At 39.1% G+C, this 27,280-nt stretch overlaps 2 protein-coding genes across 30 annotated transcripts in view; both read left to right on the top strand.

Annotated features, from left to right (window-relative positions):
* Positions 1–12,984, top strand: NOL11 (nucleolar protein 11). Its single transcript, XM_040530267.1, has 18 exons — positions 1–508; positions 1,709–1,822; positions 2,672–2,728; positions 3,120–3,265; positions 3,532–3,589; positions 4,056–4,194; positions 4,587–4,784; positions 5,554–5,630; positions 6,360–6,483; positions 7,139–7,242; positions 7,516–7,593; positions 8,663–8,847; positions 9,112–9,237; positions 10,048–10,269; positions 10,759–10,837; positions 11,911–12,003; positions 12,289–12,396; positions 12,699–12,984. Exons 1-18 carry the CDS (start codon positions 92–94, stop codon positions 12,810–12,812), a joined length of 2,439 nt encoding a protein of 812 aa, XP_040386201.1. The 5' UTR covers positions 1–91; the 3' UTR covers positions 12,813–12,984.
* Positions 12,985–17,094: 4,110 nt separating this feature from the next.
* Positions 17,095–27,280, top strand: part of BPTF (bromodomain PHD finger transcription factor) — a 56,971-nt gene continuing 46,785 nt past the window's right edge. For 22 of the 29 annotated variants that reach the window (XM_040530257.1, XM_040530254.1, XM_040530243.1 and 19 more), the window contains exon 1: positions 17,096–17,973. In XM_040530257.1, coding sequence (XP_040386191.1) covers positions 17,331–17,973 — 643 coding nt within the window. In that variant the 5' untranslated portion in view covers positions 17,096–17,330. Of the gene's footprint in view, positions 17,974–27,280 lie in introns of all 29 variants that reach the window. The other 7 variants (XM_040530256.1, XM_040530253.1, XM_040530252.1 and 4 more) reach the window with 2 other exon arrangements.

Raw genomic sequence — 27,280 nt, 5'->3', positions numbered from 1 at the left:
CTTTGTAGCGGTGCTCTGAAAAACGAACGGCTCTTTAGGCTTGTAACACTTAAAACGTGCAGGACGCGCTGTGCTTTTGTGCTCTCTGGCAATGTCCCCTGGCAGCGCCTCCCCAGACCTCGCAACGGAGGAGGCAGGACCCGCAGCCCCCCATTTTTGCGGATTTCGGCTAAAAAAACGACAAACCCGCGCGTGCCCCGCCGCCGCCGGGCTCCGCTCCCCGCCCGGTCCTCGCCGACCGCCTTCGTCCATTTCCGCCGCCCCGCGGGGCCGAGCCGCACCGCGCATGCGCCGTGTGCCCCCACCGCCCCCCAGCCGCGGGGAGTCTCGCGAGAGCCGGCGGCGCGCTAAGATGGCGGCGCTGTGCGAGGCTTTCACGCTCTGCGGCCTGGGGCCCAGCGGTGGCGTCGGGCAGGGCGGCGGCGGCGGCGTCCTGGCGCTGGAGCCGGGCCCTGGCCCTGACCACGTCCTGCTCACCGACCGCGGCAGGACGGCCACGCTCTTTAAGGTAACGCCCGGCACGGCACGGCCCCGGCTGCTCGCTCTGCGGAGGCTGCCGCCGCTCAGGCCTGGGCCGGGCGCTCCGCGCAGCACCTCAGGGGTGCCCCGGGGAGCCCTGGCCCAGCCGCCCGCTGCCCTGCCATGGCTGGAGCCGGGAGTGTGGGGGCCCCGTGGGCTCGGCGTGCGTGGTCGTGGGCCCAGAGGGAGCCTCGCCTCGGCCCCGGCCCCGGCCCGGCCCCGCTCACCTGCGCTCCCCCCGGGCCTGCTCCCCGCACCGGTGCTGCGCTGGCCCTGGGCGGTTGTTTGCCGGGCTCTTTTGCTCGTTTTCTCTCTCCGTTCCCAATGCTCGCATCCCGAAGCAGCAGCGGATGTCACGCCTCCCGATGTGCAGGGTGACATGTGTTGTGTCCGGGTGTCAGCTGGCGTCCTGCTGGGGGCAGAATCAGAGATTTAGAGTACATGAACTGAAAAAGTGTTGTTACGTTGGCTTTTTTTTTTTTTAGTGCATGCATCTATTTCATTGGACTGTAGTATAAAACTTCATAAAAACATTTATTTTTATCTTCTTGTTTGGCTGTCGTAGTCATGGCGCTAGGGGTTGTATCTTAGCAAACTCATGATGTAGTCTCTTTTCAGATATTTAGTGCCACTGCCTAGAACACATGTGAAAATATAAATGTATTGGTAAATATGTCCACCATAGCCCTAGTCTGAGAAGAGGGAGTTGAGCACCCTCAGAGCAGCAAAACCTAACTCATACACAACGTGAGCTTAGACAGTAACAGTCATCATTCTTGATCTCAACATATTGAAACGGGAATAGAAGAAGTGCTTTTCTATGCCTAATTATATTGGTGAGTAAAAGCAACTTATATGCATGGCTAAAAGTAATGCTCATGCCATATATCCTACCTATGCTTCATGGCAGAAGCCCATATAACTGTTACAGGTCAAAGTTATTTCTCACATGAAAAGAAGTTTTTAATTAATATAGAGCTCTTTGATGTTACCTTGAAATTTCTAGTATTGAAGTTAGAAATGCTCAGGCAGAAGTTCTGAGTCCTGTTAGCATACCAGTTTCCATATTTTAATGTTCTCATTCATATCCAGTGTGGCTAGGTTGTGTTTTCTTGCTGTCATGAGAGAAATCCACAATGTGTACCATGTTCTACCTTAATTGCGTGTCTTTGTCCTGATTTTTTTCTAGGTTTCAGATCAGAAGCCACTAGGTTGTTGGTCAGTTAAACATGGGCAGATTATCACAAGTCCAGTCGTATGCAACTTTGAAACTCATGAATATATAGCTGTTCATGATGACAAGGTGAGATTCCTTTTCTTAAAGGAAAAAAAATGTAGTGAGACTTCTGAGTGAATGTAGGTAGGGAAGAAGTCGGTGTTTTGCTAACTGGAAATGCATGGAACTCTCTGCACCCTATTGCAAGATCTCAAAGCTGGTAAAGATGGTCTGATGCTGTTCTAGTTCAGGTCATCTCTGCTCTCTGAGTGGATGAGGATGTGCAATGCTAAGTCTGCATAGTCTGCTTGGTGACATGACTGAGTACCAGTTATGCAGTGGCCTTTTAGATACTGAAGCATTCCCAGTGAAGAATGCCTCAGGCGTATGTTCTCTAAGAATAAGTTACATGTTGCATGAACTGTTCAGAACTGCATGATCGTTGTGTTGAAAAAGTTCAGACCTGCATCCTTGTCTTACAGTTAAACATTTCCTGTTTGTGTAGTTCTGGTAATGTTTACTCAGCACATGCTGAACATTTGTCTTTTGTTGTTGTTGTTAGTGAAATGCTCTTCCTGACCTTTCATTGTTCTCCTTAAAACATTCTCTTCCAGATCAGGTCATCTGTACCTCAATCTGTCTCCAACACTTTGATCTTCTTTCATTTAGAATTCTGTTGTATCTTTTTCTTAGCCTCATTCTTTCCTATCCTTTGTTTCAAGTTCAAGATCTCAAGCTGTATTTGTATTCCTGTTGTTTGTGTCAGCATCTTCCCATGCAAACTTTCCAAGCCTGTTTTTATTAAGGCTACTGTGAATACTTAACTGTATACTTTCCTCCTGTGTTTCAGTAACATGCAATTGCTGTTATTTTGTATGATGAAAAGTCTATATATGACTGTTTTATTGTGCTTAAAAGATGATGCCTCTCTTTAAGGTTTTAAGGATATGGAAGGATGAAGATGTTAATTTGGACAAAGTATTTAAAGCAACGGTAAGTTTCTTACATATGTTCACTTTTATGTTAACATCCTGAATCTTGCTTACTTTCATAGTACTGGTAAAATCACTGTGATTAAAGTGTAATCACATTGTGATTAAAGGTGTATGAACGGTTGTTCGAACTCCTTACCCTTAATTATGCTTTTTCTGATACCATTCAGGAATGTGCTGTTCATTAGGATATTTTCATGACTCTGTTGGTAGTGATCTGCATTATTAATAGCGTTTCACAAAATTGGCATTACTGGGGATCTTGCAGGTTCACCATCCTTACATTACTCTTCTGTCGAAGGAACTCTTAAAAAATCCCATGCTCAACACTTGGCTTTCAAGGTACTATACTGAAGAACATAGAACTCAAGTTATTCCTTTTTTCTGTATAGCTTTCAGCTGATGTGTACAGAATACATTCACTGCCCCATGGGGATCCATTGGTATTATTCAAAGGAGGTGGTGTTCGAACTTTAGATGTTCTTTTGGAAGCCCCACAACAAGAAATTGAAAATGTTATTTCAGATGAAGTTATCAAGTAAGTGATACAAACTTAGGAATCTTCTTGATCAGAAGAATTGATGGTGTTGAAAGTTGTACCCTTTTTATGTGAGGGGAAGAGAAGTAATCTGAAGATCAAGATACTGGGGTTGGTTTGTTGATTTTCTTTTCTAATGCGTTTATTTTACAACCTTTAATTTTGTCAAATACAGATATAAGAATATGAGGCTGCCTAAGTAATGTGATATGACTTAGGTGTAGTCCCAGAATTTAGAAGAGGTTCATACAGCTTTCATTTCTTAGGTGGAGTGAAGCTTTCCTGGAAGGTCAACAACCTGTCTTAATTTTCATTACTGAGAAGGTGAGTTGTCTTTATTTTTTTTAAACTTTTGTAGCAGCAAATCTATGTTCTCTTTCTAAAAAACATTACTTGTTTCACTGGATTTTAAGAGCTATAATGGAAATCATTATCCAATCATTGTGTATCATCTCTGACACAACAATTAAGTTGAAGTCGTGTTGTTTCCAGGGCCAGGGAGCCTGGCTCTTAGAACTTCAGAAATCAATTAAGTTTAAACACTATATACAATCATATGACTTTTTACTTGACTCTTTATTCAGGTGTTTGTTCCTGTGAATTCATTTGTTGCATCAAATCAGAATTTGCTGTATGTACCTGAGTCAGTAAACACTTCTAAATTAGGCTGTATGTTCCATAGCAAACACGAATTCCTAATTGTGCATAAGATTCAAAGTATAATCAGTACTAATATCTGAACTTGTGTTTTTCTTCCTTCTATAAATTAAAAACTTTCTTTTGCTTTTAGGATGGGGATTTTTTCATCTATGTACAGAAACTTAAGATGAACAGTCTAAGCAAATATAAGCTTGAACAACAGGAATCTTCTAATCCACTGAGTTTCACAGCATATATAAAAAAGCAAATTATCACACTTCTGTGTTTGTGTAAGTTATATTTTCTAATGGGATATGATGATAAAACAAGAAATTACATGGAAAGACAAAGTTCTGATGTCTGTGAATTACTGTTTCATATTCTTGCTCTTCTCTATTAAATGTTCTAATTACTTATTCTATCACTTGCTGGTTTAAACTTTCATGGAATTTTAATGGTTGAATAGACTTATGTTCTTAAATGTTATGGCTTGTACCTTAAAGATTTCCTGATAGCTGTGCTATTATTTTTTTGCTTTGCATCATAACATGTCCTTTAAATATCATGTATTTCTTCTGGTGCTTGTTGGATTTTGTTCTCTTTGGGTGTCTTCTAGCCATACCGTATCAAATTGCTTTTCCATAGTGACAGATGTAAAAATGTCATTTCTTTTCTTTGACAGATTCCAATGACTCTGTATATAAGGTTCTGATACCTCTGCAGCAAAATGGTGAAGGGGAAGAGCAAATTCTGTCCAAGTCGCTACTGCTAAACCTTTCAATGTCTGGAAGTGTTCTAAAAGGAACTTCTTTGGTTGTTATTGATAAAGACCATGTTGCAGTATTAGGAAGTCTAGCAGCATCTGGTGAAGAATCCAAAGGTAACTAGAAAAAACATATGGATGTCTTAAGTTCTAAGACATTCTTAAACAAAGCAATGGATGGTTGTTTCTTTGTTTTTGTTTTTTTTTTAACCAAGCAGAGCAGGAAATAGTGGTGGTCTCGATTCTTTAGTGAATGCTATAAATACTGCATTTTAAGTGAAATGGTTTGCTCTTAAAACTAATGTATAGTTGAGCTTTGCAATTGAGAGCACTAGCTGAAAGATAATGTTTACCTTCAGTAAATGCGATAGTGGTTTGTGAGATTAAGCTTGCTGTTTCAGTATTTGCTTTCACAAAAGTATTTTGCTGTTAGCAAAACAACTGAGAATAAGCAGCGAGGGGAAGAAAAAAGAGGCTTTTTACGTGATGTATGCAGGGGGAAATAAGGCTGATGTCCCATAAGAAATTAGTATCTAAAATAAGTGAAACAATACTTCAGTCTCATGGCTAAACTTCTGAAGTGTGGGATCACTTAAAGTTAGGCCACTGAACATAGCATTTTGTGACTGGAAGCTACACTGACTGGTATCATTCTCATTACAGCTTCTTGTTTGAAGCTCCTCAATGGCAAACTAAGTAGTCTTCAAATCTTTTTGTTAGGAGAGCTAACTGGAGTGACACATTTCCTAAGGTTGAATGCTTACTAAGCTGAGCTATTTTTGAAACAGTTATTTCTATTTTCTTAAGTGTAGATAACAGAAAGCAGCAAAAGCAAATGTAGCATTTGTGTTGCTTTTGGGTTTCTAACTTCTTTCGTTTTTCCTAGAGTGCCTAACAATATGGAATACAAAATTTCAGACATTACAAACTTCAAAGGAACTGCCCCTGGGAACCAGTGGACAAGTGAGTTCAATCTTCTATTTGTTGTCCCTAAGCTTTCATCTGATGCATTTGGCATAATAGTAACTAAGACAAGTGGGCTTCAGAGTTGCAGTTCTGTCTGGAAGAGCAGTAAATGGCAACTTCTGAAACAAAATTAGTATTGCCCAGCTGATTAGCTATTTTTGTCGTAATCTCTAAACAGGAGAGTAGTGGCCTTTGGCAATATCTCTGGTAATTCAGTACCTTCTCACTTCTGTTGGCCTTGATTGTTTGGTGAGAATAAAATACCTAGTCAGTATCTGTTGTGTTCAGACGATTTGAAGATGACTGTCTGAATAATTCTAGGGCCTTCCTAAACAGTGTTTCAGAATGTTCAGGTGTCAATTGATAATAAGTAAACTGACAATTAATAAATGTACTAGTAAAATAGAACAGCTGACTGTTGTTGTCATTTTGTCAAAATTGCACAAAAGAGAGCATTTAAAAATGTATATCAAGTGGACTCAGTGCCTTGGAGCAGTCACTGTAAGGCATCCCTGGAAAATACTCAACAGTACACTCACTTCTGTGTTTAGAAGCAGTTGTTAATGAACGTGCTAAAAAATGTTAAAACTACCAAAAATAACTGCTAAAATCATCTGATCACTGACTTTTCAGTTGAATTTTGCAATGAGAAGTTAAACATCAGCTTGTGCAGAAATGTGCCTCTTTACTCCTCTCCTCATTAACTATGTGTTTAATATTTTGTAGTTATGGTGTTACGGGGAAAAATTTTTTTTTACTCATGGAAAAGTGCTAACAGTAGTTATGTACAAGTGTGAAACTTCATCCTTGGCAGCTGCTGTGGGAAAGCTCAAGGACAGTCAAGCTTCTGGTAAGAATTTTTGTAATTACAGTAAGAAGATCTTTTAATAGGAAAACTTCAGAACCTGTCTGAAAATTGTTATTTTAATATACTGCTATAAAATCAGTTAAATCTTAACAGTGTATCCTGTTCCCACCTGTTTAAATTCTGTCGTTGAGAATATTGAAGAATACAGATGTTTGAATTTATTGTGGCTTCTTTTAAACTAAGCGTAATTCGAATACTGGAATTATTGAAAATACTGAAATGCTAGTTATGAGCACTGAAAACAGAATAAAGAGTGTCTCTTTATAAATTGTGTTTTTAAAGCACTTGTGACCAAATAGGGCAATGACAAACATTAAATTTGTAAACTTTAAGTTAAAGAAACTACAGAAGTACATTTAACTTAGTTTTGCACTGAAAATGATGCAAGTAATGTTCACAATAAATTGTGTAATAACATTTCTTCTCCTACCAAAAGCTATATGGGAAAACAGTATGTAACAAGTCTCATAAAATTACTCACTGCTGAGATAAAACAGGATGTTTGCTTGGCAGAAAATTACTTGTATTACACTTAAAAAAAAATAAAAAAAAATTAACTTCTAATATTAGCAGGTATTTATATTTTAATAAATGTGCTTTGTGTTAACTTCATGTAGTTCCATTTTTGTGTTCACAGATATTTCTTCGTTTGTAAACTGGAATACCCTTGAAGATGAAGAGCTTGTGGTTTCCTTTCAGCCACAACAGTCTGCAGCTCTAAAATCTGAATCCAAAATGACTGTAAGTTAATACAAGGAGTATGTGAGGTTTTTGGCTTGTATTAGTTTCTTCCCAACATTACTACTCTTACTTTTTGGTAATATTGCACAAGGGAATTTAACTCTGTATTTGTCACTTACTGTTTCTAACGCTTTCTGGAACTGAACTGGCTAGTTACTAAATTTAATCTCTGCAGTAAGTTGACACATGATGTTCCTGGTTATCTCGATTGAAATCCTTGAATATGTACTGTCTTTTTGGAGCTGAATAAAAACTTGTTTTTCTTTATTATAGTTAAGATCAAGAAAGAACAGTGTTGCTAAAGTACAGCCAGATACCTTCAAAATTGGGCAGATCTTACTAAATATAAAAGTAAGTATACCAAATATTCTTAATTAGTTTTCAGGCACACCGAGAACATTCCAGGTGTCTCTTATGCTATTATCTTTATCCATATCCTCTTGCATATCAAGCTGAAGAAGATGCCTTAAACAATTGTGTTGGAGGATTGCATTATTATTGTGCAAGAATACTATTTGGGCGTGATGAAGTTAGAATCTTGTCATGGGAGTATGTTATAGAACAGTGCAGTACAAGGCTCATAATAGCTGTCTGAGTTGTGAAACTTGAATGAATATGCTCTCTTGCAGTAAATAAAGTGAGAGGATATTTTACCTGAACTCCACTTAACCTCTTTTTTAGATTAATTTTTGTATTTTTAACTCTGAAGATATTTTGGATCTAGAAAGTCACAATGCTAGGAATTCCACTATAAATATAGCAATAATCCGTCAATGAAATTGTAGAGTATTTGTCTCTAGAGTATCGCATAAAATAATGAAACGTTTTAATGTGTTCAGAAGACAACATTCTAACTTGTTTCCAAAACAAGTAGGAGAACGTACTTTAATACATATTATCAAACTTGGTTCAACGTACCATTTGATGTATTAGTATTGAAGTTGAGTCCCACGATGCTGCTGAGCTTTAAATCATAAAATCCTTTGAGTTGGAAGGGACCTCTAAAGATCATCTAGTTCCAACCACCCTGCCCTTCACTGGTTAATATGCAAGGTATGGTAGCTGCATATTCTGGTTTACTTCCTTTCTAAATCTCACTGCAGTTGTTTTGTTACTTCAGTCTATGTCCCTTACTGTGTGAACATACCTAAAGCTCAGCTTTGGCTGGGCATTTTGGTAATATTACTGAAATAATAGCAGACAAAAAAGAGCTACTATTGAAAGATACTACTTACCTAACTTCAGGGCGAGTAATCATTTTTGGTGCTCGTGATTGAAATAGACTGTCAAAATGAAGAGTGGGGAGGCTTTTTTCCTCTTTTATGCTTGAATTCCAGTGTCTTTCTACTTGGTTTAATTAGTAACAGTTCTCAAACCTGTGCCTTGCACACTGGAATTGCATGGTATTTCTTATTTTCAGGATACTTCTGCAGCTGTAATTGAAGATGAATTAAGACAATTGTTGTTGAAAGCACAGATGCCAGATTTCCAAGCCACCATTGGATGTGTAATAACTGCTCTTATAAACAGGTGTAAAACAGATCCAGTGTTCTACCCTCGAAACTTCCTGTTACAGATGGTCCAGAAACGAGAGCTGTCTTACAGGTGACAATTCTGATTGTTTTTTTAATTCAATTGTAAGGCAAAATCTTTAAAAAAGTAGAAATTTGGTTCTTTATAAAGCACTCCTTGAATTATCAGGTGCTTATACACGGTTTATTTGCAAGTCTGTTGCTTGTTTTCTGAAGAGGCTGACGCTTCCCAGATCTTTTTTTTTGTGTAAAATAAGATTAATAGTTCTACCTTACTTGTTAATGTAGCTTTCAGTGGGTGTGAACTGGGCAGCCTATTCTTTTCATATTCTTGCAGTTTGTGTCCAGACTTGATGGCTGTTGCTTTGGAGAAAAAAGATGTACATCTCTTACAAATCTGCTTGCAACGGTTCCCAGATATTCCTGAAGAAATCACTTATGCTTGCTTGAAAGTATTCTTAAGGTAAGTTGAAATCAGTCCTTCGCTCTTTTTTTTTAAATTCTTCACCAAACCAGGACCTTTATTTAAGGAACAAAAAAAAAAAAGCTTTAATTTATAGATGAGCAATACTATGCGCAAAATTAGTAATTCTAAGTACAGTGTATGAAGTCTTGCAGACTGACAAGCTTTTTACAAGATGTCTGTTGCATGCATTAATTCTAAAAACTATGTAAGCAGTAATTAAATGAACATGCCTTTTGGTAACGTTGCTGGCTTAAATGGCACATCCTTTTACACACATGGTTACAGCTGTGTTTTTGCTGCTTAACATACTTAATTGTGAGCTCTGGTTAAGAAGTCCATAAAAAGCTTAACTCTTTCAAGTTCACCATAATGTCCACAAAAAAAGGTTCTCCTATCACAACAAGGATGAATTGATCCACAACAAAGATAAATTAATCTTTAGACACTGTAACCAAAAGAAAAGACAGTCTAAACTGTTCCTCTGGGCTTTCACAGCAAAAAGGAAACTTTCTTATTCAGAACATCAGATCTTGTTCATCGCATGTCTTAGAAATGTCAAATGTTTCTTAGTAACTTACATTGTTGGAATACATGAACAGAACATGTATTGTTAAAGGTTAATAATAACAAAATACTAGCTATTCTCTTACGGCCTTTATCCATTCTGCAAGACTCTTATTTTGGTATTTGTTCTTACTTTTCTAGTAAACTTCAGAGTTAATGTGTGTTATTGTGGGGCTGATGTCATCGCTGTTTTTAAAGCTAATAATAAAAGTATTAAATGTGTGTGGAATTTCTCTTCTACAGCATTAGCGACGACTATCTTGAAAGAACCGATGTGAATCTAGAATCTGTAATCTGTTACATTGATATTGAACCCAAGAATAAAGAACTTAAGACTGAAGTTGTAGAAAATGGTTTCAATACTGAGCTGGAAGAAGACAGTTGTGATAATACAGTCTTAAAGGAAACACATACGACAAATGATGGTGAATTCTGCCCTGTTGGACCACAAAAGGCAGCATTATTGTATCCTCTGCATTTAAATGATAGAAAGTCAGTGCAGTATACATGATGTAAATGTCTGTTTAATGTTGCTTAAAATAGTTATCTTCTGTTACTGCCAAAAATTTCTAAGCAACTCTTGTAAGGAATGTTTGTACATGGTTAAAAAACAAAAAACCTTAGAATATTAATATAAACTTCTAGAAAGTATACCAATTTAAATTTACATTAATATAAAGGTATAGCCTAAAACTTTCAGACAATGGTTTTGATGTTTCCCTATTGAAACATACTAGTCGCTTACTTGCAGTAAACAGAACTATGTTCATGCTGACTGTATTTTGATGTTTCATATTTTATATTTATTTAATGATAGAAACACAGGAGGTATAAACAGCTATAATAGGATCTCATAACGCAAAGAAATATTTTAACTAGAGTTGATTTCAGTTTGCAGAAAATAGTATTTTTTTTTTTTTCCTGCAATTATATTTTCTCAATAATACTGCACAGAAATGCTGTTCTCCATTCAGCGTACAGTGAAACGTTTCTCTTGCCTCATCTGAAAGACCTTTCGGCTCAGCAAGCTGTTGTAAGTATGTTAAAACTAAGAAGTTTAAATACCCTTATTGTTTGGTGGGAACAAAAGGGAAGAGTTTTTATTTTTTTAATTATGTATCAGAAACTTGCCGCTCTTACTGGCATCTGAATCATATAAACTAGTACGTGAGGATGAAAATAAGGTGACTAATAACATTTAATTTTTTTTCCATATACACATGGAAAAAAAGAACTTTTACTATTTTTATAGTCTAATTTAAAAAATGTAAGAAAGAAACCCGATTTCTGACCAAGCCTACTTGAAAAATATTTTGATTAGTATCAGGAAAATATAGTAACTTTTCTGGATGTGGATGCTTTTAAAATAATGAGAAGTTAATTTAGTCAGTTCTATCAGAGGCATAAGCTTAAAAAATAAGAAACTGTACATAATATGAAATGATAAATGTAATGCAAATCGAATGTTCAATCTCAGGTCTTCTCAGTTAAAACCAAACCAAAAAAAACTCCCCCATTCCCCAAACCTGAGGTATAATTTCAAGAACTGTACATACTGTAGTACCTTACTGGAGATGTGATTCTACAGCAAGTAGAAAACAAAAAAGCAAAAAACACCATTCATCAGAACAATATGTATCGTAATTAACACTGACCAATCTCCTTGATTCTTTTTTGGGAGACAAAAAGACATCTTTTGCCTTGTGCTCAGCACAAGATGATGTTGAGCTGATTCTGAGCATTAACAATTTATTGTTGGCTGCTGGAAGTGAAACTGGGATTAAAATTGTTAATGTTGGTAATTTTGAGCAAAACTCAGAAGATTCTGCATCTGAATTAAATTGCACTCGCACAAATGCTGGAACAATGATTACTACTGAATGTCACTTTACACTGAGTATTGCTGAGTTTTCAAACTCCCAAGCATATAGATGGTTGAAAAGATCCATAAAATAGATTTTTTAATGCTTGGGTTAGAGGCATTTTGGATGGGCGTGGGGGGTTGTTAAAAGAACAGTCTTAAAAGAATACTGCTGTGTGCAGCATAAAAACTCCTAGGTCTTGTATGTTTGTTTTTGAAAACCATTCTGACTTTTCTTCTTCTAGCTGTTCCTCAGGTATTTACACTACCTGTATGTGAAATGCAGTGAAAAAATTAATACCACTCTTCCTGGAATGCTCTCCCCAACTATAAATCAGGTGAGAAACTAGTTCTAAGATTTGTACCTCCTTCAGTTTCCGTAGTGTGTAACGGACTGAGTAGCTGTGGCTATCTAAAATCAGCTGAGGCCTCCGTTCATTCTATAAGGTATTGTCTGTTAGTACAGCCTGTATGGAGTCAGATGTGAGATGCATTTCTCTATCTGAAAATAAATATACTGCCTTCAAGTCTGAAATGGTGCCTTTTGTATAAGAAGTTAATAATTTGGAGTTCAGTTTGTAAAGCAAAACCTGTGTCACTCTGCTCGTCTTGTTTGTCTTCAGATTATGGATTGGATGTGCCTGTTACTTGATGCTCACTTCACAGTTATGGTGATGCTACCAGAAGCAAAAGGATTGCTTTCAAGCCTGCATAAGTTTGTGAGAGCCCAAGTAAGTTGCATCTTCTAGGATAATGATTTCATTTTAGTGTGGTTTCAAAATATGGCTGTTAAGTTTGTGCTGGGCAGGGTGGGAGCAGAACAACAAATATATAATAAATCAAAAAAAGTTTATTCTCTGCTGTATGCTTATTCCTGACTTACCCATCTTCCTCATTTTGATCTCAAAAGCTGCTATATTTACTTAGTTTCAGATATTCAACCCATGTAAAACAGCAGATAGATGCACAGTATAACTACATATGAGAAGAGTTAAGACCAATTTTATTGTAAATGTCTGTTTTTTCTTTTTAGGTACGATTCTACTCTGAACTTAATAAAATAGAAGGAACTTTGCGAGAACTACAGAGAATTAAACGCCAGAAAGACTCTCAGGCATATTCTATTGAAGTGCTGAAACTTATTTGAATATGAAATGAATTCTCAACATTTATTTTATATTGATTCCTGTGAATATTGATTGTGACAAGGATGTATTAGCACTCCATATTGGGGATGTGAGAAGTTAAGTTTTCTATGTAGGGAAAACACGGTTACTCTAGCTATGTGGGGAGTTGTGTATTAAAAGCTCTTTTTTGACTGGATGAGACTTTATGTTTTCGTATGTAATTATGATATGTGTCTACAAGAACATCCTAAATGCCATCTGATTCTTGGCAAAGACATTGGAGGATACTTATATGGAGCTTTGAGGGAAGGGAAGAGAAGCATAAAAAAAATCACTTCCAGGTAAAACTCCATTCTGTGGACTTTGGAGTCAGTCTGAACTGTCTTTATCCATTTTACGGATAAAAGCTGTGCTTCTGCCACCACAGCTCAGAACATGAATGGCATCTCACCTGATAGATCGGAGCAGAGAACTAACCTAGCAGAAAATAGCTTTTTATATGTTTCTTCTCTGATAGTGCTGACTCAAGTGTACAGTGCTGTGCACAGAGGGGAGATGGCCAGTTTGATTTAGAGCAGAACGTTGGGAAGTATTTTTATTTAAGCAATGATTTCCAATCTTTGCAAGGTTAAACTTGCCTGAGAATGAATAATAGCACTTGCTTTGCATTTTCATCGTTTCTTGTATTCTGCCACTAGCTAAAGACTGTGACAGGGGAAGTGCTAGACCCATTACTTACTGAACTTTGGCTGTGCATCTTTGGAACAGCTGCACATAGTTAAAAGCCTTAAGACTCTTTGAAAGTTAAGACTTTCTGGTTGTATAAACTATTAGGGGACGTCAGTACATAATGCATTTAAAATTGAAAAAGCACTACACAGGGCAGCTGAAGTCCCAAGAAGCACCACTTTCTATGGTACTGGTAGTAGTTGCTTTGAGTTTTCTGAACAATAAAACTTAGCACCATACTAAACTAGAATATTCTTACCTACATCGGTATCTGTTTTCTCTACATACTTGACAGAGTAAACAGCTTGAGTTAACCTCATTTATACTACTTGCTCTATACTACTTGCTCTATTCAGCTCGAATTTTAGTATTCCAAAATGTATCATAGGTTCAAGCTTATATTTTGACTATCTCTTAAAAAAAAAAAAAGTGCTTTAAGTTTTATGCATCTAATGTTTGGGGAGAGTATTACAGGTGTAGACAGCTACTGAATCGATCTTCTGAATCACCATTCATTTAAAATTGATTTGTTATAAGCTACTTGTGGGACTGAACGTTTATCTAAACAAAGTGGAGCAGATAAGCATAATGCTAGATTTCTTGAGGTTTAATATAAAATAGATGAGAGCAGAAGCCCCCAGAGAGAGGACAGGTACATAAATAAATACACGTCCAGAATAGCGGATAAATATCAGTGTAACTCTCAGCGTATCGATACACTTCATATTTTCATTATACTAAATAAAATGGTAGTTGGTTGTATATTGAATTAACATCAGTAAAATGCATAAGCCTCTGCTTCCTGATGCTGATTTTACTTAGTCTACAGCTGAGCTCTAGTCTTATCCTTACTTAGCAAAACCTTGGTGTCTTATAAATGTATGTGTAACTGGCTCTAAAAAGAATATTTAACTTCAATACCGATTACAAGTTATGAGATAATTTAGAGGGAGAGACTGGACAAAAGCAGCTCAATAATTTAAATGAGAGCCTATGCTGACTTGGTTATTAATGTCATCCAGCTGTAAGTTAAGTTCTTTCCTTTACTCTTGGAGAAAGGAACCCAGCCAGACAACAGTTTGGAACACAACTAGGCTATTATCTTCTCCAAAATGCCTTTTGAAAGAAGTCTTTCCATCTGTCTCAAGTATAGAGGCAGTGTAGAGCCTCCTACCTAAAATTCCTCTTCCTGCTGTATTCAATTCACTTATAAATATGCTCACTTAACTATATCAGCAGACTCAAAAAAGGGAACTTTTTTTGCAGATGTTTTGTCTTGTGAGTAGACACAGGTAGGCAAGTAACTTAAGGGGTTAGGGTTGATTTCTCTGTAAGCTATGCACTAGAACGGACTAATTTATAGTCCTAATTCTGGAAGTTAACGTACCTCTCCATGCATCCATTTTTCCAGCTATAGAATTACAATTCTTTGTGTTCTATTTAGTAAAACACTTCCAGATCACAACTGATAAATGCAAGGCACTTAAGAGAGAGGGTATTCTGTCTTACACTATTTGAAAGCAAATGATTCTTAACGCCTTAGATCTACCCCAGGTATGCAAAACCCTCAGTATTTTATAGATGTTAAGACTCATAATGCTACAGGCTCTGAGTATTAGTGTAGTAGATACGCAACATAGTCTTGCTTGATCTGCAGTGTATAGATGGCAGAACTCACAGGTGGGGTTTTTTCAAGATCACAGAAATAGTGAAATATACACAACCTATATCTCCGTATTCATAGATTTAAAGAGTTGCCGTAATATTTTGCAACCTTGTAAGAGCTTAAAATTAGCTCAACAGAAGCAATCGAAGTGTAAATTTGAAAGATTCAGACTATAAGTTGGGTATAAAGGTGTAAATGAGGTTAGGCAATGTTGTCTACTGCTTTTGCTGTGTGTGGAGGGTACTGTGTGTAAGACATGGCTCAGCCTGTGCAGCTGCACTACTGAATATAACAGAGTGTAACTGAATACAAAAGAGATGAAGATAGAAAGCTGGATAGAAAAGTGCAAATTGGGTTAAACCCTGCTGCCTGGTGCCATTGTGACATTGTTGCATGCCTGATGCTGCAGCAGGTTTGTGGGTTTAATGAGGTTCTCAGCCTGAGCAACAAGTTAATGAACAAAAAGCACTTCAAAAATTACTATAGAACACAAATTAAATTACATATTGGATATATAACTGGCATGCTTATGGCATGACCAGTATTGGGTTGCGCATCACACAGAAATGTAAGCGAAGTGCTGAGAGAAAATGGGAGTGTGAACGCGTTTATTTGCTAAAGACAAGAGTTTGGAGTTTGTGGGATACTAAACTTGTGGAGATTTGTGTGTGAAAAAAAGGCTGGTAGTAAGAAATGTAAGATGTTTGTGTGCCATAGGCTGGCTTTCATTTTCTACTGCTTTTGCTCAGGAAACATACCCTCAAATTCAAGTGCTGGTATTAGAAACCCAATAGGGCAATTGGTTTGTGTTGACTTGTAACCCTCTGGGGACTCTGACAAATTGGAAAATGAGGGAATACAAAATAGACGAAGCCCATCTCTGTCTCGTAGTGCTCCAGTGAACCAGACACTTTTTCAGAGAAAGTAGATTAAGCAAAGGGCGGGGCCCTGTGTGATCGTCCCCGTCTATTTTAGTTTATAGCGATCGTGGTGAGCTGCAATAGGGTTTTAATTTCACAGAATTATCTAGGTTGGAAGAGACCTCTACGATCATCTAGTCCAACCTCTGACCTAACGCTAACAAGTCCTCCACTAAACCATATCACTAAGCTCTACACTTTCTTCATAAAGGCAGAAGATTTAAAGCACAGGACCTGAACGTGGCAGCCGTCAGGGGTGTTAGGGCTGGGGGAGAAGTTGGCCGTCCCTTCAGGGCGGTGCAGGCGAGGGAAGCCTGTCCTGAGGGGAGCCCCGGTGGCTCCGCTTTCAGCGGGCGCTGCGGGAAGGGGCAGATCCCCGGCTCGGGCCGGAGCGGCGGGGAGAGAGCCCCGCTGCCCACCTACCTGCGCGGGCAGCCGCCCCCTGAGGGATGCGCCGTCGGCTGAAGCCGGGGGGACGCGGAGCCGAGGGGGCGCCCCCGCTGAGGGCGCGGGTCGAGCTCGGGGAGAGAGGACCGCTGACGGGCGGCGTGGTGCAGGTGTGGGGCGACGGGAGTCCGAGCGGGGAGACGGTGCGGAGGGGGCTGAGGGGGGGGAACGAGGCGGCTTCAGCCGGGCGGCGGGGCCGAGGGGAGCCGGGCTGAGGAGAGCCGGGCGGTGGGACTGAGGGGAGCGGGGCTGAGGGGAGGGGGCGGCGGACGGCGGGGACGAGGGGAGCTCGCGCCAGGTGGCGGTGTGGGGCGGCCGGGGAAGCGGGGTGCTCCGTCCCGCCGTGAGGGGAAGGCGACGGAGAGGGTGCTGAGGGTGCTCTCGAACTGCCAGGGGCGGCCGGGGGCACGGAGCCGCCCGAGCTCGCCGGCCCCAACATGGCTCTCGCGGGCGGCGGCGGCGGCGCCCCCTGGCGGCGGGCGGCGGGCGCGGCCGGTCACGTGAGGCGCTCGGGGCCTGCTGCCGCCGCCGCTTCCCCCAGTCAGAGCGGAGCGAGCCCAGGCAGAGACGAAGAAACAAGATGGCGGCCGGCGGCGATCCGGAGCGGGACGCCGGCAATTCGGATTGAGCCCTCGGCCCTCCCAGCTCGGCGGCCCCCCTCCCCGGCCCGGAGCCCTCGCAGGGGGGGGAGCTTCCCCGTAGCCGCCCGTCCGGACTCGGAGCGCCCTCCCGAGCCTTGCTTCCCCCTCCCTTCCCCCCTCGGCCAGCGCCCAGAGATGCGGGGCCGGCGAGGCAGGCCGCCCAAGCAGCAGCAGCAGCCGGCGGCGGCCGGCGCTCAGGCGAGCTCCCCGGCTCCGCCCGCCCCCGCGGGCCCCATCGGGGGGCTGAGGTCCCGGCAGCGGGGCAGCAGCCGCGGCAGGTGGGCGGCCTCGGCCCAGGCGGAGACGGCGGGGCCCAAGCAGAAGGGGGCCGGGGCTGCCCAGGCCTCTTCCTCCGCCGGCGTCTCCCCCAGGGGGGGCAGCAAGAGGAAGGGAGGCGGCGGCGGCGGCAGCACCCCTGGTGGGGGAGGCAGCAGCGGTAAGGGTAGGGGCAGGGCTGGGGCTGGAGGAGCAGGGGGAGGAGGCGGAGGAGGCAGCTGCAACAGCCAAGGCAGGGCTGCCTCGTCCAGGAGGAGCATCAGCAAAGTGGTGTACGACGATCATGAGAGCGAAGAGGAGGAGGAGAGCATGGTGTCCGAGGAGGAAGAGGAGGGAGACCCCGAGGATAACCAGGACTCCGACGAGGAAGAGGAGGAGGAGATCATGGAGGAGGAGGACGACGACGACTCTGACTACCCTGAAGAGATGGAGGACGAAGACGATGCCAGTTATTGCACTGAGAGCAGCTTCAGGAGCCACAGCACCTACAGCAGCACCCCAGGTAGAGAGGCAGGGGGATAAACGGAAACAAGTCGAGGGCACCCCACACGCTCCCTCTAGGTTTGCAAATACAATCCGCGTGTATTCTTCCTCCCATGCCTGTACGGGAGGGATGCCTGAAGCACTCAGAGGGAGAGAGGGGTATGCAGATTAACCACTCGCAACCCCACGGATGCAGGGAACATTAGAAGGTGCTTACAAACACATGCAGCGAGGGGAGGGAGGGAGGGAGGGAAGGAGGGAGGGCAGTACATGCTGTAACAAGGGGATGCTTTGCAAATACGCATGGTGATTCTGGTCACTGCAGAAATACCTGGTACACCAGAACGTGTTGCAAACAGTATCAAAGGTGTATGGAGCATTCACTTAATACTTAAAAACAAGGGAAACGAGATGCATGCCTTGCAAAGAGGTCGTTTCAAAATTATGCAGGAAAGGATGGCTTGTGCTTGTGAATATAACTTCCTGCTGAAAGGAAGCACATGCAACTTGAAGTGGCCTAAAAAAACCCATAAGCACTGATAATTTGCAGGCTTTTGCAATCAGAGGTGTAACTGGAATCAGCATTTACTGGCTTTAAGACAAAACTAGCTTACCAAGGAGGGAAATGAGGTGCATTGTTCAAAATGGAGATTGCATTGTTATAGTTTGGGGAAAAGTGCACAGGGCCTCATTGCAGGGGTGTAAACCTAGTTTTAGTTAATAAGGCATTCTTAAACACAAAGATTAAAAGCTGGAGGTTGAGTCAAAAGTCTTGGCATTACATTCTTCATTTATTTCAAGACGTGGCAACCTTTAAAACTCACGTTTGGGTTAAAGCTTTTTAAACATCATTGGGATTATATTAATTTTTTTTTTAACCTTTAGTAGGAAATTTGGGCTCATTTTTTTAAGGCCTATACTTCTGTTTGTCCATAATTAGTGCGCTAGCTATGTGGTTTTCAAGTTTCAAAAATTCTTTATCTAAACTTAAGCACGTTGGGTTTATTTGAATTCATTCCAGAATGGAGTTCAAGCTTAGGATTTTTTTAAAGTCTCTGAACCAGGAGAGTAGTTAAATTTAGGCGTAGCCTAGGAGTGTTTCTGAATTGGACTACAGGATAACAAGCACTGCTGTTGTACAAGTATTCGGCCGATTTGGAAGGGGGCAGGAACAGGTTGTGTAAATGTATTGCATCTTTAAAAAAAAAAAAAAAAGTGTAGTTAGCCAATTTTTTTTTAAAGGGGGAAATACTGACTACTAAATGTGTCATTTGGTTTTATTTTAGTGAGTTAGTGGTATCAGCCCATTATGTGACTTTATAACAGTTCTTTAAAAAACTGTGTGAATGCAGTTGTTTTTCAGTCTGTATACCTATACACAGGAATTTAGATTAATTTTTTAAAATTTAGTAATTATGTATTTAATTTAGAAATTAGGGGTTAATATTAGTTTAATTTGGTTGTAGGACAAGTCTAACAAGTAATTTATATATTTTTTTAATATTTGTTACTTAAGTTTGAGGTGTAGCTCTACAGAAGAAAAAGCTCTGTACTTTCTTGACTTTTTGCTCTTTATTTTCTGTTCTGGTAACTTTCATTTACTTTTTTTGGTTACTTGGTAACTTTTTTGAGAGTGCTTTTGTCAGGGAAAGAATATTTTATGATTTTAATTGGCTAGATCAGGAAAGTATTTTTGACACAAACATCCAGGTTTAAAATGAGTTCTGCGAAGTATGGGTGTATTCAATTTTTTGAAATGTACTTAAGAGTTTTGGCAAATAAGATAGCTCTGTGTTCGTTGTTGTGCAAGCATAGACAGGTTTTATGTGGTATTTAAGTATATCAGAAACCATTTTGATAATTTATGTGGTTATTCTTTACTTCATCAGGGTGACTACAGTTAACTTTAGGAATAAGTGTAAGTGTAAGCATTTTCATCCTTATGTGCTTTTTTTAAACTGAGTGTTGATAGTTAAAATATCAATGTTGTTGTTTTGGCATTTGCTGGCAGTTCTCATTAGTTCAGTATTGGCCTAAAGGCCTCTCTCTTTCTCCTCACTTTTGCAAGGAGGAAGGTGCAAACTTCTGACTTGATAAGCTCAGTCTGTCTTGTTTCTGCTGAACAAATGTCTACATTCTGATTTTGGCACTGATTGAAATCTTGGTCTTACCATAATCCAAGAAGAGACACTTGGACATTAGAACAAGTTTAATAGGCAAGAAGAAGATCCACATAACTTCTCTATCTTTTTATCTGACAGTGGTCAGCGCAGAGAAAAGCATTACAAGTAGGGCAAGCACACAGCAATGCACCTCCAGAGCACCTTCCCATGCTCCAGTGGTCTTTGACCCAGGTGCATTCAAAGCCAGAATTGGTTTTCGTATTTATTTTTTTTTCTTTCATATATTTGTCTTCAAACGAGATAAATTGTACCATACAGCACCAAAGTTCCTGTAGTTAATGGTGAAGCTTGAAGGACCATCTCCTTTGTTTTAAACTGCCCCAACAGAATCGTGCTGTGCACACTAGTTTTTTTTTTTTTTCTGCTAGAAGAGGCGACGAGCGATTGTTCTCTACTTATCTCCTCTAGATCACTTGCAGCCTGAATTACTGCAGCCATCAGGATGTAGTTTTGGGGGCTGAGGAGTTCATTTTTTTTAAAGCAGGGTATTGAAAAATTGTAATACCAAACTGTCCTACCAACCAAGATTTTTCATTTAAATCACATCCAGTTTAAGTATTGGAATTCTTAATTTTTTTTTCAAACTTACATTCTTAACAATGGATTAAAAGGGCACAGTGCAATGTCTCTGGCCAAGTGAGGGTGGATTCTTGTGCTCCGCTTTGATGCTTACGATACATCTCAAACTTGAATAACTATTACTCTAGTATTATTCAAGCATTTAGAGAAACAAAATCTTCAAAAGGGTAAAATGCCTTCGATGTAATGCTTGATAGTGGTATAGTTGAAGTTTGTGTGAATGGGTATAATGTTTGATTGCTTTCCCTTCTGCTGGACAGACCTTTGGTAGAAGGATTTTGCATGGCATGTTCTTTCTCGGTTATCCCTTTGTATCCCCAGAAGGTAGATGCACTTTTAGGATAGGTATCCCGTATACCTTGTCACTGAACATTTTCGCAGTTACCTGTTTGCTGTAACTTCTCATTTAGGCTTGTCTCAGTTGCATTTTTCACACGTTGAAGGATTTTGAAAGAAGGGTTTAACAGTAGAGTTGAGTGAAAGGATTTGTCGTTTCAGATACACTTTTTTTTTTTGGATGGATGTTGCTGTCCCTGAGCATTACAGTGATTGACCATCACTGTTGTTAACCAGTTAATTCACAAGAGTGCTTTGATCTTGAGGATGAAAGAATTTAAGTGGAAACTAGGTGCAGTATTTTGTGTGTCTGTAGTAATTTTATATTTTAAATATCGTTATATCGTCAGTCTCCTAAAGAGTTAAGTGGAGACGTTGAGATACAGTAGTAGGATATGCAGCCTCTTTTGTTTATTGTGGGAGAAGATTTGCCAGCCTCCCAAATGTCTTACCGGTTTCCTAAATCTGGCATGCTCTTATTTTACAGTTTAAGAATCTAAACTTTGATTTGTAACCTATCGCTAGTTCATCCAGCTAATCATGAAAAATGTGGAAGACAAGTTCAAGTCCTAGCAAAGAAGTAGTTTAAAAGGCCAAGCTGGAGGCTCATTCTGTTGTAGAGACGTGCAAATTTGCATTTTATCTGAAGAGAGTATTTGTCAACGTTTTTGTAAGCAATTCTGTGCAGCAAATACAGCACATTATCAAAGTATGTACATTTTTAAAGGTTAAAAAATTAAAATAACTTGATGCACTGCAGGTGAATCTGTGGTACAAACTCCTTTGTAGGTCTGCAGTAAAATTTCCTAACTGACCTTTGTGTTGTGTAAAACTGTCACACTGAGTAACTGGATTTTAGTGGATTTGGGGAGGAGCTCTTGGGGCTACTAACTTCTGAAATTGCTTATAGCATATCCAGAGTGTGTCCCAGCTAAGAAATTGTCTGTCAGAATGTTCCTGAAGATGGGTACAATAGTACTTTTAAAAAATATATTATTATTATTTGCCTGGATTCTAGGCACAAAAGAACTGTGACTGAGTACTTCTGAGAATGGCAGTGTGGAATTTCATTTGCTACATGTCTTGCACTAGTTATCCAAATGCTAAAATGGTGCTTTAGGATATAGAGGTTGTATGTTCTTGGTTCCTACTGAGATGGCACTGATGATTATAATGTTGAAAAATCACATTTCCAATGTACAATCAGTAGAAAAAGTCCATTTTAATGTACAATCAGTAGAGAGCTCCTGTTTGATTTAGAAGGTTACAACTAGGTTTTTAAAGAATATAAGGACCTAGTTCTGTACAAAACAAGGCAGTAGTCATCCTCAACTCAGGAGCACATGTTGAGAATTTCTGTGACATGAGTGCTCTCGGGATCTAGTCTAGTAACTGGTTATTTTCTCCTTTGTGATTCAACTTGCTAAGCTTTTATGGTGCTTGGTATGTCTCATTTTTAATGCTGGCTTAGATTGTTAAGTTTAAGCTGTTTGGATTTTTCCTTTTTCCTGGCAAAATAAATAACTCAGGTATGATTGTTGTGGAGCAAAATTCAAATTGGAGCTGCACTTTAAAATAGAGTTACATATGCATCTTATTTTTTCAGAAAAAAAAATCTGGAACTGGTTAACTTATGAATATTAGAAACATGCTGATTGTCCTGTAGGCATTTTCTAAAGGAGTTTTGAAAAGTGTTTTGAAAATTTTGACCTATCCTAAGAAAATTTTGGCTCTTCTGTTTCTGGTAGTGCTTTTCATAAATTGTTCTCATCTTAAACTAATTCCTTTTCATCATACTGTTTTTTCCCTCTCTGGTGTCAGCTGAGCAAAAGCTTTCCCAAGAGGTCGACTTTTAATTAAGGGACCGGTTTGGATATTGCTGTGACAAACCTTTAGCTATACTCAATTTTTGCATTCTGCCACGCGGGGAGGGAGGAAAAAAATGTTTTCTTAGCATTTTTGTCAAATGTTTTCAGTGATGTCTGGCAAGTCCTGGTGTGTTGCTGCACATTCTCATTTGAAACTCGAATGGTGCAGAGTAGTGTACAGGGTAGGAAATGTCCGATTCTTGTAGGTTTATTAAAACCTAACATAAATAAGACCTTGGGTTTAGGAGAGTGGTCAAAAGCCAAAGTTTCTAGGAGGAAGTATACTACTCATGCTTCCAGGACATCATATAATTGCCAATGTGTTGGTCTTTATGTTGGGAGGTTTCTGTAGTGACTCAGGCACTGAGACACAAAACTAACCCAGTTCTATTTTTACTAATGGAGGACTTTTATATAGTGGTAGCACAGTTTGACTTAAATCGTGGAACTTGAAGCCAGAATTTATTTTTTCTTCTTACTGGGAACAAATTGAAAACCTTTCTACTTGCTGGCATTAATTTTGTGGAGTGTGCCTTTGAGTTTTTTTCTCTTGTTCTTTTTTTTCCCCCCTTCTGTGACGGATAAACGAAGTATTTGAAACTCTGCAGCCTGCCTTTTCTTTCCTTTTTACTCTACCAAGTTTATCCTCTCCATTGCAACCATGAACACAAGCTCTAAGCAGGAGTCTTGGTTTTGAAGTGCTGAGAAATTGTGAGGAGGGGAGAATTTTAAGAGAAGAGAAATGACACTAGATGTGAGCTTTCTGGGCAAGAAGTGCTGGAGCCAGTGTTTATTTTTAAGGTCACACTAGTGCAGCTACCACTCTCCCTGTTTAAACAAGACAGTGGCTCTGGCAGAATATTTCCTATGTAGAACCTCCATTCCCCTGTCCATTACTTGAAATATGTTGGGGCTGAAAAGCTGTGTTTACTACCAGTGTACATCTGGAGTGAAAGGATATATAGGTGAGACACGGAAAAATTGGATTGTTGTGATTTTTGTTAGGCTATGTGTGTATGGCAGTCGGCGTACAACTAAGGTACAAAGCATCAAAATCATATTTAGTCAGTATAAACTTTCAATATTCTGGACATGGACGCAAATAGTTCATTCAAATCCTGTTTTAAAACTGGCTACATAAAATAGAAGACTTGTTCAAGACAGTGAGAGTATTTTTTCTTAAGTTCCATATCCTCCTTTGGTAAAGAGTTAATGAGTAGATATAACTTTCAGTCTGTGAATGAGAACGGAGATGATTTTTAAGTCCTTTTCAACTCCTACTGATTTCTAAATTTCAAAACAAGTCAGCATTTAAACCAAACAAGTTGAATAGACTGAAATAATAATAAAAAAAATACAGCAAGAGTTTAAAAAAAAAGTCCTTATTTTTTGAAATGCTTCATTAAATCCTGATTTTGGGTGCTCAGCCTGTTACTTCCCCAGTTCAGTGACTTCATTGTATTTCAAATATCATTAGTGTGTTTAGCTTGAATATTTGTAATATAAATTATTTTATTAGATTATGGGAAGTGTAGACTGTAATTATCAATATCTATAATTAAATATGCCATATGAATAAAATTGTTTACTCTTTAATCTTAATTACAGGCAGCTCTTCAACAAGAGAATTCAAAATAGGGAGAGGCAAGTATTGCAGGCTACTTAATCACTTTTGGAGACAACTAGTGAAGGAGTGTGATTTAAGAGAAGTATATGCTAGATAAAAAGTATAATTCTGAGATGCTCAAAATGGTCTGGGTGCTATAAATAGTACAGTCATGGCAGCAGGAGGCTATTGGCAGATAAATTCATCTTTCCAATTAAGCTATGGAATTTGAATGGAGTCGAAGTGGACGTTTTCTTACTTTGTTCTGGCTTAAACACAAGGGTGGAATTTGATTCAGGGATGTGGTTAATATGTAGAAACTAATTTAGAAGTACAGAGTTTACATTAAAAAAACTTGAGTCTACTTTGGGAAACTTCAGTGTGAGTAGATTGACTTTCTTTAATTAAGGTAAGATATACCTAGATGCAGTGTAATGTCTAGTCAGGCGGTGGTGGTGTTTAAAGGAGAAGTAACCTGGTGCTTGTACACCTGCTCTGGAATCCTCTTGATTTTTCTTATTTCAGACAAAGTAGTATATATTACATTTTCTACGTAAAACAAACAAAAAAACTTAAAGCTATGAGAAGGGAATTCTAAAGCTGGTAAATCTTTCAGGCAAATAATAAAAGTTATTTATCCAAATCTATTCAAACTATACCAAGCTGAATTGAGAAATATTAATGGCAGTAGGTGATATGGTAATACAAATTTAAGAAAAGCCAGCTCTATTTTTTGACTACGCAGTGTAATCATTGCACTGAATTTGCGTTACGCTGTTTTACTTTCATATGCTATTTAAAATATATTAATGTGGTGCACATATGTAGTATCCCGAATCAAAATGCATGTTTAATAGTATGTAATCTTCCATTGTATAGACAGGTGCAAACTTGTATAGGCTCAAATACTTAAATTGAAGTCATTAAACTAATTACTTTTTAATCAATTTAATTAAATTTCACTTAACATCTTTTCTTACAGATAGTGTTCATGCTTCCATATGGAAGGCAAAAATCCATGACAATTGACGATTACAAAAATTGTCAAATCCCAGGCTCTCTTTTATGTTTATTTATTTATTTGTTTATTCTGACCGTACCATATTTGAAGAGACTAAAGCATTTTTTTGTCTGATAATGACTGTCAAATTCAGGTAGTGGATGGCTTTTTCAGAGAATACTTTATGTTTGAAAATGACTTATTTTTAGGCACATTTTACATTATCATACCATCTTAGAAAAGAGCTAGAAAAGTTGAATGAGTTTATTGTAGTAAAAAAAAAAATTCTCAAAATTTGGGGAATTTTTCTTTAGTGTCTATGAAGAACAGTTTGCTAAATGTGAACTGTGAGCTTCAGAAATCTTCACAGAGGCTGATACTTCATTTAAGTAGTGTGAACTGTATGGATTATCAGCAGCCTACAGAGAAAGAGCACTGAAGTAATTGTTATCAGAAGTACAAACAAGCCTGAAGTTCTTAATTGGAGTCCCAAACTGCCGTTCTTAATTCCAAACTGCCAAAAGTTGTAATTTTTTCTCCCCTCTTCAGTTGCTTATGCTAGTAGCAAGGGAATAAGGGAATGCACTCAACCTGTAAAATTAGACAATTTCAATACAAAACAGACTATAGCACTTGCTATTCGTATCATATTTAGTTGGCCTACACGTTTAATTGAAGTTCAACAGCCATTTAAAGTTCATTAAGATGTATGAGTCCCTTGCCAAAGGACATCTTATCGTTTTCAACTGGAGATTAGGCTTTGTTTGTTTGTTGTAAAAGGTGTCGGGGTGTTTTCTTGAGATTACAGTTTATGCATCAAACAATAAGATATTTAAGCGCAAACTGTTTGGAATTTCCTAATTTCCAGATGACATGTTGTGATTCTCTACTTGACTCCAAGTTCTGTTCAAACTAGATACAGCAAGTATCAATAATGAATTGAAAGTGAAATTGGGGAGGGAGGGAGGGAAGCACAAAGATCTGAAATACCATGCAGCCAAAACCATTTAAGAGAAATATGTCTGGGTACTATTTCTTTCTAAAATATTTTGCATCTTTGAATACTTTCCTTGTTTAGCTCTGAAAACCAGATTATATGCAGTCCAGAGTTGTTCAAAGCAGCTCAGTGTCTGAAAAGAGAAATTAGTTTGAGCTGTTGAGATATGGTGTGTGATTTTTGGTATGGATTGGGAGTGTTGAGTGATAGGATATAATAACCGTGCTGTATACCATGGGACATAACATCAACTTCTCAAATGAATCATACATTTTATAATGCAATATTTTTCCTTATTGTCTAACCTATTAGATAAAATAATTATTTTTGAAATTTCTGTGCTTTGTGCCAAAACAAACATGAAAATATGTAAGGTGATTTAAATAGAAGGTGAAGAGTGGTGTGAATAATACAGTCAGCTGATTACATTGTTCTTGAACCAAAGTACAATACTTTGTTATGGTATTTACTGATGTACTTTGTGTCCTGATAACGTTTTTGTTCTATAGCTGTAATTGGATCAATACACCTCCTTTCCAAAAGGAAGTGTTAAGAGAACTTTTTTTAATGTTTTCAGAAAATATTAGCAATGCAGTGTTTTAAGGTTTGATTTTTTGCTTCTCCTGTTGTTTGATGTAACACGAATATACCAGTTTTTACCTCTTGTGAAAGAGACATCAGAAAGACAGTATATGGTTAGTCTGTTTTTTTCACTGAAGGATGAAAACAATCTGTAAGAAGGAATTGTAATGTTCGC

The sequence above is a fragment of the Cygnus olor genome, chromosome 18 (genome assembly GCF_009769625.2).
Source record: "Cygnus olor isolate bCygOlo1 chromosome 18, bCygOlo1.pri.v2, whole genome shotgun sequence".
Classification (NCBI taxonomy): Eukaryota; Metazoa; Chordata; class Aves; order Anseriformes; family Anatidae; genus Cygnus; species Cygnus olor.
This window is presented reverse-complemented; position numbering and strand designations above follow the sequence as displayed.